The 10,823-nt window shown below is 36.5% G+C and overlaps 3 protein-coding genes across 7 annotated transcripts; 1 reads left to right on the top strand and 2 right to left on the bottom strand.

The window, feature by feature from the left end:
* Positions 1-325: 325 nt before the first annotated feature.
* Positions 326-3,274, bottom strand: LOC149676986 (KICSTOR complex protein ITFG2-like). Its single transcript, XM_089837928.1, has 9 exons — positions 3,155-3,274; positions 2,911-3,085; positions 2,751-2,846; positions 2,565-2,672; positions 2,418-2,502; positions 2,219-2,358; positions 1,854-2,151; positions 1,695-1,783; positions 326-1,623 (listed from the first exon to the last, which is right to left on the bottom strand). Exons 2-9 carry the CDS (start codon positions 3,004-3,006, stop codon positions 1,237-1,239), a joined length of 1,299 nt encoding a protein of 432 aa, XP_089694054.1. The 5' UTR covers positions 3,007-3,085; positions 3,155-3,274; the 3' UTR covers positions 326-1,236.
* Positions 3,275-3,519: 245 nt separating this feature from the next.
* On the bottom strand, positions 3,520-8,199 carry LOC149676985 (mediator of RNA polymerase II transcription subunit 25-like). Of its 5 annotated transcripts, XM_089837921.1 has the most exons (17): positions 7,977-8,199; positions 7,832-7,877; positions 7,644-7,768; positions 7,467-7,565; positions 7,118-7,395; positions 6,793-7,043; positions 6,639-6,705; positions 6,440-6,576; positions 6,300-6,380; positions 5,770-6,221; positions 5,511-5,682; positions 5,234-5,416; positions 4,944-5,039; positions 4,564-4,659; positions 4,180-4,479; positions 3,842-4,114; positions 3,520-3,768 (listed from the first exon to the last, which is right to left on the bottom strand). In XM_089837921.1, exons 1-17 carry the CDS (start codon positions 8,090-8,092, stop codon positions 3,583-3,585), a joined length of 2,958 nt encoding a protein of 985 aa, XP_089694047.1. In that variant the 5' UTR covers positions 8,093-8,199; the 3' UTR covers positions 3,520-3,582. The 5 variants fall into 5 exon arrangements, with proteins under 5 accessions (XP_089694047.1, XP_089694043.1, XP_089694046.1 ...); XM_089837917.1 differs by having other exon boundaries at positions 5,770-6,380; XM_089837920.1 differs by having other exon boundaries at positions 3,520-3,759; positions 5,770-6,380.
* A 19-nt stretch (positions 8,200-8,218) lies between these two features.
* LOC149676984 (THO complex subunit 5 homolog A-like) lies at positions 8,219-10,579 on the top strand. Its single transcript, XM_089837924.1, has one exon. The coding sequence runs from the start codon at positions 8,395-8,397 to the stop codon at positions 10,519-10,521; it is 2,127 nt and encodes a 708-aa protein (XP_089694050.1). The 5' UTR covers positions 8,219-8,394; the 3' UTR covers positions 10,522-10,579.
* Positions 10,580-10,823: the final 244 nt, after the last annotated feature.

Below are 10,823 nucleotides of genomic sequence, written 5' to 3'. Positions count from 1 at the left end.
AGAACCAGAATCACAGACCATGGCTTAATTTCCTACAAGGTCAACCAATCTACAGTTGAAGATGTTTGCTTTAAATTATAAATTTTGCCCAGGAACTTCCTCCTGGGATTTGTCTCGCTTTTAGATATTTGCTTATGTTTCTGTGACTAATCATTGCTGATCTCAAAATGGTAGAGGCCCACTTTCCCACTTATTAGAAATTAAGGCTAGTATTCCCAGTAGGTCAAAACTTAAAAGCAGTAGGCCTAGGCTTAACTTTTAACCTGTAAGCCTATATGAGAAGCCATCATTACCAATGTTATATAAAAAAATTCATAACAATATATGAACTTTCAATTGAAATTATATATTGTATTTCACATAATATACACTTTCATACTCTTACATCATTTAATAAACATTTTTAACGTACTATCCCTATTTTGCAAATCCATACCTTTAACTACATGTAGTTTTCACATAGTAAAGTCCAAAAGTTGCTTCTTATTTTTAATTTGATGTCAAGGTGGCCTGTTTATCCTCAAAGTTTTTAAGTTCTTCAACACCAGTCGTTTTGGTTGTACCTTGAGGTGTTACTCGTACAATATTAGTTTTTTCTAACCCCATTCGTTTAGCATGATAAAGAGCCAAGGGTTCTTCTGTTGGATCAGCTTTCCGCATGAAAACACTATAGAACCAAATAGCGGCACAGTTCCAAGCGAAAAAATAATATACTCTCTTTAAACGCGTGTTCCATAACCTCGCTTGCACGGGGTTAACGGGTCTAAAATTGTTCCTAACAAAAGTGCGGAGTTTATGGCCAATTAGACCCATAGCTAACTTGGATTCAAAATACGTGGGAAAATTTCTATTGTTCCGCTAAGCCTTGGTCACCTTCACGAGGTCAATTAAAAGATTAGATTTTTTCGTATTTTAAGACGAAGACCACTCGTTTTTGACTTATTTAATTGACCAATTAACGATTCTTGAGTATTTTAATTTATAAACTAATAAGGCAACTAATAACAGATAAATATAACTAATAAAAATCTTAAAAATTTTCAAACCGGCTGAGTTCAGTCGGGTTGAACAATGATTTTCTGTCGTCTGCTGAATTAGGGCCAATCAGAATTGACTCTCACTGCGCATGACCGCACGTGGCTCCATTAATCTACCAATCACGAAATTTCGCGGGAAATTAAAGCACAATTTTCACGTTTTATTAATAAAAATAGCATTTAATGTACAAATATTATATTATTCATTTTCATTGGGTTCTATTTGTTTTAAAAATGACGGATATTGATACAAACACCACCGATATAACTCCCTTTCTTCATCAGAGCCTTTTTTAACATTTAATCGCTCCAAAAGCTCCGTAACATTTTTATCTTTATCCAAAATATCACGAAAACTTTGGGTTTTAATGGCGGAAAGACTAATATTGTGATAGAGATAGATACAATTACTGAAAGTAGCGTAAACGAAACAAGGCATATCGGTAGATGAATCGAGATTATAAACTCCCGCTGTAAAACTGGAAACGTGTTCTTCAAACTGAAACCTAACTGACTGTCTTTGTTGGTTAACAATATAAGTTTGACCATCCCAAGCGCAGGCTATCACTTCGTGGAAACCATCACCCTTAAATTAATTAACATAATTAATTAACTTTAACAGACAAAATAATTTGAATAAAATTAAATTAAACTTACGGTTAAATCAAGTTTAGTTAAAGCAAAAGGTTGATAATCAACTTGTAAAGACCATAAAATTTGATCACCATCAACAAGCATTAATGTGCCTTTATAATTGGTTAATATTATTAACTATAATTGAAAATTAAATTAATTAAATGCAATGTATTTAATTACCATCTAAAGTAGCGACAGCTAACAGAGATGACGTAGGTTGTCCATCTTTTGTGCCTCCTCTGATGTCTCCGAGGATCTCTGATGAAATATTGTGATTTCTCATTCGAGAAGAGGCCAATCCATGATATTCCCGAGTTAATTTTGAATTAAATGAAGGGTTAATTGAGTCACCACCTTCTTCTTCCTCCAAATCTCCTTCATTTATCAAACATTTCAAGCTAACATAAGTTCCCCCAGGTTGGGCTACTAAAATGTTCGAGCTTCCATCTAATAATGTATTTACTGATATACTTCCAATCTAAATTAAGATATGGATTAATTAATAATTAATTAATTAAACAAGTTGAGGATAAAAAAATAAGTACTTGATGTACAAATTCCCATTTATGTATTCCAACAAGTTTTCCTTTGGGATCGAGGGAAGATAACCCCAAATCAACCCATCTGTACGTTCTTACCACTCTATCTGTCAAACCTAAAATTAATTCAACACATCCATCTTGATCTAAAATTAGATTAAGGTTATATTTATTAATTACTTAAGTTTAATTGCAATTAGATTACCAATATCAGCTAATATAGCATCTTTTGCATTAGCTGGAAGTCTTTGAGTATGAATTGGGATTAGTTTTCTTTTGCCATCTTTAAGCTATAGTGTTAATTAAGTTTTAAAATAATTATAATAAGCATTAAATTAATTTAAAAACTTACAGGGCAATCTTCATTTACGTGAAATATATTACACCATCCTTCACTACTAATGCAAGTAAGATAGTTTTTCTTCTCATTAAATATGTCTCCAATGACAATGCAAGTTGTCTGAAACAATTAATTAAACTCACCTTCAAATAATAATAATAATAATGGGTTAATTATTTAACTAATTATTATTATTACCATTCCTAAATCTTCCGCCTGGGCCCATGGTTTACATTGGCGACCTTTAAACACAGCTAGGTCTCCGACAATGTTAGCTACTACCAGTTCGTTAGCCTTCAATTAATTTTAATTTAAATACATAACTACGATGTGACAACTGCTTAAATAATTAACTTACATTATCGTTGTCAACGTCGCCCAAAACAAGGGCATTTTTTGCAATATTTCCATTAAAATCGAATTGTAATCTTTCAACAAACGAAACGGCCCTCATAATGTAATTTTGACAGCTTGACCAAGGCTTAACCGTCCTTGGGTCACGTGGGCGACTCTGACAGCGTCACAGGCTAAGCCTTGGTTATGTAAACAAAATTAGGCTTAGCACAATTATGATGTGACAACTGCTTTAATAATTAACTTACATTATCGTTGTCAACGTCGCCCAAAACAAGGGCATTTTTTGCAATATTTCCATTAAAATGGAATTGTAATCTTTCAACAAACGAAACGGCCCTCATAATGTAATTTTGACAGCTTGACCAAGGCTTAACCGTCGGTGGGTGACTCTGACTGTCTGACAGCGTCACAGGCTAAGCCTTGGTTATGTAAACAAAATTAGGCTTAGCACTTATTAGACCTAATTAATTTCAGAGTCCTATTTCTTGTATATTATATTTTTTTAATTTTATAAGTATACCTTTATTTCAAAATTGTACATTATATTATTGTATAATAAACAAAGGAAAAAAATTTGATAAACAAAAAAAAATAACACGTGTACACGATCATTTTCTGACTAATCTGAAAATAAAAATAAAATATGTTGTTTTTTATTTCAACGAAGACATTCCTACATAAGATCGAGAACGGAATGAATGCCTGATTCGTCCCATTGTTGTTGTCCACCCTGTTGAGGAATTTGTCCCATCCCCTGTTGTCCCACAACATTAGAAGGAACTTGTCCCCTGGAGATTTGTCCCTGTTGTTGCATCATCATTTGCGGAGGTTGTTGACGCATTTGCAATTGCTGATTTTGCTAAGAAACCGTGAAACATTACCAGGAACCAAAATGGCAAAACCTGTTTAAAGAAAACAAGAAATATAATCACCTGTTGCAACAAATTCCTCAATTGAGGATTTGTTCCACTGGGAGTGATTTGCTGAGACTGTTGCTGAACTTGCTGTTGTAACTGTTGAAGTTGCCTTTGTTGCTGTTGTAACTGCAATCTTTGTCTTTGTTCTAATAAAGTTTGTTGTTGATGTTGAGGAAGATTTTGTTGCGGATGTTGATGTTGATGATGTTGTAATTCAAGACCGGCTTTAAGCTGCAATTCCTTTTGTTGAGCAGCTTCCAAAGTTTGTTGCAAATGCTGGATTTTTAACTGCAATAGAACCAAGCCTCTGCATTAAGGTACATCAAGTAATAAAAGTTGCTTGATGTACCAACCAGATTCTGTTGCCTTTCTTGCTCCAAAATGGACAATCTTGAAGCTTGCGAATGAGATATGGAAGGATGAACCATTCCACCAACTGAAACTTGAGGTGCATTAGGTTGGTTCGGACCACCGGGTTGTTGTTGTTGCTGCTGCTGCTGTTGTTGTTGTTGCTGTTGATTTGGTGGTTGCTGTTGCTGTTGCTGTTGTTGAGGAGGTTGAGGCCCACCCGGCCCTCCAGGACCTTGAACTCCGGGTCCTAATGGTGGTCTAGGTCCACCCATCTGATTGGGATTACCCCCCATGGGATTCGCCTAACACACAAAAAACCCCGACAAATAAGCCTTTACCAAAGCCAAAAAAACCCCTTACGTAGTTGACAAGAAAACAATCTCTACTTGGGTCATTAGTAGTCCTTGATTATTAGGGTTGTTAGGAGGTGGAATGGGCATACCTCCCCCAGCAGAAACTTGACCACTAGAGATTTGTTGTAACTACAACAACAAATGGACGGGGGAAACAAAAAACAACACGCAACAATCAGAGGAAGACTTTTTTTTTAAGTCTCGCTAACGAATAGTAACAATTATTATACGATATCCCACACTAAAGAATTAAGAAAAAGTAAAAAGTTTTTATAGGAGTACGTGTAGATGTAGATTTGATTTAGAAGCGACGAAATAGAATAGAATAGAAGAAAATGTACACGGTAGAAAAGGAATCAAGATAGCAAAAAAACCATTTTGCAATCAATCGTTCCAAAGAACTCAATTTTTACCTGGTAAGGACTGGGAATTGAGTTTTGATTAAAAACTGGAGGTTGCTGTTGCCCAGGTTGTTGTTGAGGCTGCTGTTGCTGTTGTTGTTGTTGCATCTAAAAGTTGTTCGGATAAAAAAAAAAGGGAAGAAGAAAAACCATGCAAAATAAAATAATAATCGTGCACGTGCTGTATAATGTTATGAAACGTTTTACCACCCCTTAATTTGTGTGTTTAAAAATTAAAGTTATAGTTTAAGGGGGAAAATGTGTGTAGAGAAGAAGATGATGATGATGATGGTAATACTCACTCCTAAAAGCTTTTGTTGCTTGGCTTGCTGTTGCTTACGATGGTTTTCGTACATTTGCCGCATTCCATTATAGAATCCCTCCTGGTCGTTTGCAATAATGCCCGAAAATAGTCGTTTGTCAGGGGTGTACAAAACTAGCATAATGCGAATGTCGCTTTGTTGGGGAAACTGTATAACTCCAATCTAAGGTATGATGGTAGTAATTTAAGATTGTAAAACACGCGTTAACTCTATTATAAGGTTTGTGTTAACAAAGAAAGAAATAATTTCTTCTTACAAAACCACTCGTCATAGTTTTGATAAGCTTCTGACAACGTTCATTTTCGTTTCCAAAATGGAAGACGACGTGCCTCGCGTTATTTTTAAGCGTAGTAAAAAGATTCGCCATAACTACGAGTTGCTTTGGAACTAATTGAATGCAAAGTGTACTAGGCCAACTTCCGCTGGTACTAAACAATTGCAACAAAAACAAACCAAAGCGGACTTTAACTTTAACCTATTCAATAAGGAGTCGCGCGTCTCTAGTTTATACTTACACCTCAACTTCTCCATTAATGACATTAGCGAAAATAGTACAATTAATAGTATGAGAAACTCTATTAGTATTAGCAGCTCCTGGTGGTCCCTTTTCTTGAAATTCAATATTCCCATGCCAAATGGGTGACCGGTCCTTGAACATTGTAGGTCCAACCGGTGCTCCCATCATTCCTTGTTGCTGTTGTTGCTGCTGTTGTTGTTGTTGTTGTTGTTGTTGCTGCTGTTGTTGTTGTTGTTGATTGGGACCACCAACACCTGGAGGCATATTCATTCCAGGCGGCATCTGACCTGGAATATTAGGTCCGCCAACGGATCCTGGACCTCCAGGCATTCCAGGATTAAGTTGTCCAACAAGCTGAGGGTTATTGACAGATGGGTTCCCAGGAGGACCAACTTTACCCAAGGGATTTTGTTGTTGGTTAGGTTGAGGTGGTCCAGGGAATGGTGACATCTGACCAATTTGAATAGGATTGGGTCCTTGTTGGTTTTGTTGTTGCTGAGCTTGTTGTTGAGGAGTAGGGCCTCTTACTTGCATTGGGGGCATACCGGGTCGAATTCCACCACCAGATTGGTTCATGAAATTTTGTTGAGTGGGTGGAAAACCTTGGGGCTAAAGAATATTTCCTTAATACACAGGGGGTCAACTTGGGTTAATCACTTCTGCCTTACGTGAGGTCCACCAGCCATTGGTTGACGAACATTAGCAGGGGCCATAGATAACTGTGTTGCTAATAAGGAAGGTGGTGGAGTTGAAACCGGTGGAGAACCAGTTTGTTGGTTCCAATTCATCCTAACAACAGGTCCACCTATATTTACAATCTTACATAAATGACCTGCGGGTTTATTTATAAACCATAAACTGACCAACCTCTGGGTCTAATGCCTTCCATAGTTGGGCCTTTGTTGGTAATGGTTACATTGGGAGGGTTTGGCTTCTCAATACCGGTAAAAATATGACACCATTAACAAAACTAAAACTGCGAGTTACACTTTTGAAATATGGTTTTTTTTTTAATTTTTACCTGGTTCAAAGAGCCAAGATGGGTATTAATACCGGCTCTAGGACCAGGCATGGGTTGTCCTGAAAGGTTAGGTTGAGTATAGACTAGACCACCCGTTGTTTGGGTATTTCCAACTGATACTGAAGAAACTGAAGGTGGTTGAGATAAGGGTACCAAACCGACGGGAGTAGGGCTTCGATTTTGAGAAGGAGCTGGGCTTCCAGTTGAAGCTACCGATCGTGGTTCTAATTGTGGAGGACTAATTGGTCTTTCTGTTGGTTTTTATATTCAAAAGTGTCAAATTTGATGCCTATATATAATTCTTTCAATCTGTTTATTCGTATACCTTGTAATTGGTAACCTTTTAACAGAACCAAATGCCTACAGTCTTTGGCGTAACTTTTGGTCATGGCCATTTGTAAATCACCACCAGCTTTTTCATAAAGTTTTAAAAGGTCTGGAATCTTTCTCGGGGACAAAATACTAAAGTTGATCTGCCTTTCATTCATAAGTGCGGCTAATTGGTCAACAACTAGCCCAGAATATGAAGAATTTTCCCAAGAGGGTAGGTTACTGTACGGAGGTGAATTGCACACTAATATACAATGCTTTTGAGTGACAACCCTAATTAATAGATGTTCACAATAATTATAAAACAACCTCAAACTGGGGTAAATGGTTAAAATTGCCCATACCCATTGTCTCTTAAGGTTTGAAAGTCATCAAAAACTTGCAAACAAGTGCTTAGACCTTCAGCAATGTTGCTATGACCATCACCACAACCACCAATAAACCTTAATTAACAATTTAATTTAATATTTAACTGTAATGATTGCTAACCTGACATAAAACTAAGGGTATAAAAGACATACTGGACTTTATCAAGAGCCGACATAAACTTATGGGTACTCGGAGTCGGCATTAAACAAGTGGTAGCTGGCTCAGGTACATGGTCAGAAGCCATAAACACAACCAGTGTATAAAGGGTGCTATTATACTATAATTAAAATCATTAGGCATAGGTATCCCCCATCTAAACTTTATTAAAATAATATTTTACATCACATCCGCAGTCCCTGTCATCGGGTGGTCCCCCATTAAAATGGCTTTAATATAATTAATTTATAATTAAAAATCAAAATTACACTCAGAGAAGTTGAGAGTAGACCAAACAAAACGGTACCAAACATGGCTTAGTAACTTACTCTAGGGTTGGAATAATATAATTTGCTTTCAAACTTTCCACATAAGGACTTAAATTAGCTGTTCCTTCTACAACAAAAACGACATCGGCGATTCTATTTTGATCGGCCACTACCATCTTAACAGATTATCATAACTAATAATAAAATTAAAAATATAAACACCGATAAAAGGACACCCGACTTGACAGTGACAACACAACAAGTCAACAAGGCAGAGTGCAGACGGCCGATGTGTGTTTACAGTGTTTGCCGCTTGGTGGCGATGAGGTGAGGTCAAGGTGTCAACTTCAAGCCGGGCGCATTTTCAATTTTTCATCGCAATAACAATACAGTTTCGGTTCTTAATTTCGAAGTATTTAAAGTAATTTTAGTTAAATATCAAATTAAGCACCATTAAATCCTAACATCAAAGTAAAAAATGAAGGAAGAACCTTCGGGACCACGTGAAAAAAAGGTTAAACGTACCAGCAAAGGCCCAACTGCAGAATCGACCCCTGCAACTTCTGGAAGTTCTGGAGTTGCACCACCCGCGTTGACCATGGTGGACCCCTTTTTACTGGAAGAAGAAGAAGCCCAGAAAAGAAACTCCGAAGATGATTACCAACTTTTCAAGGATATCGTCTCGGACATGAAAAACAACCTGCAAAAAATAAAAGACCTACAAAAATCCAATGATAATGATTCTGTCGCGGAATTCAAGGTTCAAACATCCATGATGTTCCTAGAGTTAAAGAAACTGAATAGGTTAGACAAACATCGTTGGAAACGTAACCGAGATCAAGTTATTGAAGTTAAACAGAAAGTTGATAACTTTCATTTGCAACAGCAAAATCTTCTTTACGAAGTTATGCACTTAGAGAAGGAAGTTACAAAATGTCACGAATTTCGATCTAAAGATGAAGATATTGATTTGGTTTCTTTGGAAGAGTTTTATAAAGAAGCTCCTGAATCAATTTCTCGTCCCGATGTTACTAAAAATGATCCACATCAACAAAGATTGGCCCAATTAGAATGGGAACTTGAACAGAGAAAACGGTTATCGGAGAAACTAGAAGAAATGGAAAAATCTAAACAAGTTTACTTGAAAGAAATTGAAAAAAGACGCGATATTCTTGATGGTTTACTCCCAACATTAAACAACATAATTGAATCAAGCCAACCACTTCACGGGCAATTAGGAGTCCCACTTCAAATGACAGAATTGAAACACAGATCTGCGGAATATTTGCCCAGACCCTTGTACGTTCTTTACGTACAGGGTAATGCTTACAAAGAAACTTGTGACAAGTTATTAGAAGTCGATATTGATGGAAACGTAGAAGAAGCTAAAGTTTTACAAACTAAAACTGATGAAATAGAAGAAGATAGCGGAGATTCTGATCAAGAAGAGGTTGTCCCTAAGAAGAGACACAGAAGGGCGACTTTACTGGATAAAAGAGGCTCGGATTCAAAGAAATACTTGGCCAAACATCCCTTAACAGTCATCATGGCTATTAAAACTGATCAAAACATATCCTTAAAGTTGAAATTCAACTATCTGCTTCATTTACAAGTTGTAACTGTAATAGTTACGGACATTCAGACCAACACCAGTCTAGGGATAATAGCTGGACAAGCTCTACAACCTCAAACTCTCTTAGATTGTCTATTTACCAATGATACTGGAAAAGAATCACCTAATCCAGGAACCAGTTTCATTCTTGAAAAATTGAAGATTGAAAAATTTGAATCGTTAATTAGCCAAGTTGGATATCCTTATATTTGGGCCCAAAAATTAGCGGGATTGGAATTTCTCAGCTTGGATAATGATAAAAACCAACAGAATGTAGCCTCTACAAGCGCTTTTCAAAATATAAACAGCATACCCATTAAAAAACAGCATTCAATTAGCGCATCTTTCTTTGAAACTTGCGTCAGCTCAATCAGAGAAAGATTATTGGCCAGACAAAGCCTTCATAAGCAATTACTAGCCCTGGAGCAAAAGAACGTAGCTGTTCCTCCCGAAATTATGTCCCAATTTCCCACCAAAGTATCCTGCAAATTTAAAGAATGGTCCCTAAGAACCTGGGATGAAGTTGAAAACCACTCTTCTAGCAAAGCCCTAAAAGAATGCGGAGTTATAAATGAAGAGATACCGGTCTATAGAATCACTTTGGAGAGGGGTTCCGCTAATTTGAAAGCCCTAGTTTTAATATCACCAGATTATCCCAAAGTCCTGCCAGTTTTTCTACTAACTCTTCATTGGAAAGGGCAAAAAACTAGTTGTTCCGATAGTGGAATATGGGAATTGGAAAGAGATATCAATGTAGCCGCTGTTGAAGGAGTTTCTAATAATCCTGGTCAAGCTAAATTTATCCTGTCATGTCAGATACAACAATTATTGGTCAATTTTGATATTTATTTGGAGACACAAGGGGATGCGGATTCGGTAGAAGGTCCAAAAGAATTTTCACAAACTGGAGCTTTTACTAGAGTTGCCATGGGAAGAAATCGTAGCAAACCTTTCAAATACTTGCAAAAACTTAGTTTGTTTACTCAAAGATAAATATCAATGTACCCTTTCAAAATCATAATAAAAAATACTATCAATCTATAAAAATAAATTCATTATTCAATTAACCTAAAAATAAAAATTGTTTACTTCACATTATCGACTTCTGCAGTGATGAGTGATGCTTACTTCTAGTGGTAACCTTCTGAATCCATTTTCAACGTAGAGCAATACTTCTGATTATTTCTTACACACTTCTAATCATTCATCAACTTCTGCTTGCTACAACCAGAAGTATATAATGCTTCTCTTCGAGAGAAGTGTACCACAAAGCTGGGTGAGTGTAACGTCACTCT

This window comes from Phalangium opilio, unplaced genomic scaffold, assembly GCF_054372755.1.
Source record: "Phalangium opilio isolate 3A_F unplaced genomic scaffold, DU_Popi_V2 ptg000045l_1, whole genome shotgun sequence".
Taxonomy (NCBI): Eukaryota; Metazoa; Arthropoda; class Arachnida; order Opiliones; family Phalangiidae; genus Phalangium; species Phalangium opilio.
Note: the sequence above shows the minus strand (reverse complement) of the source record. Positions and strands in the feature narration are given on the sequence as shown.

What these genes read in the sequence shown, in the direction of transcription:
- LOC149676986 (XM_089837928.1), bottom strand. Translation starts at nt 3,006, where the DNA reads ATGAGGGCCGTTTCGTTTGTTGAAAGATTACAATTCGATTTTAATGGA. An exon ending in GCGACGTTGACAACGATAAT is followed by an intron (nt 2,847 to 2,910) that starts GTAAGTTAATTA and finishes AATTAATTGAAG; the next exon opens with GCTAACGAACTGGTAGTAGC. An exon ending in AGGCGGAAGATTTAGGAATG is followed by an intron (nt 2,673 to 2,750) that starts GTAATAATAATA and finishes TAATTGTTTCAG; the next exon opens with ACAACTTGCATTGTCATTGG.
- LOC149676985 (XM_089837917.1), bottom strand. Translation starts at nt 8,092, where the DNA reads ATGGTAGTGGCCGATCAAAATAGAATCGCCGATGTCGTTTTTGTTGTA. An exon ending in CAAACCTTAAGAGACAATGG is followed by an intron (nt 7,396 to 7,466) that starts GTATGGGCAATT and finishes TCTATTAATTAG; the next exon opens with GGTTGTCACTCAAAAGCATT. An exon ending in AGCAACAAAAGCTTTTAGGA is followed by an intron (nt 5,040 to 5,233) that starts GTGAGTATTACC and finishes AACAACTTTTAG; the next exon opens with ATGCAACAACAACAACAGCA.
- LOC149676984 (XM_089837924.1), top strand. Translation starts at nt 8,395, where the DNA reads ATGAAGGAAGAACCTTCGGGACCACGTGAAAAAAAGGTTAAACGTACC.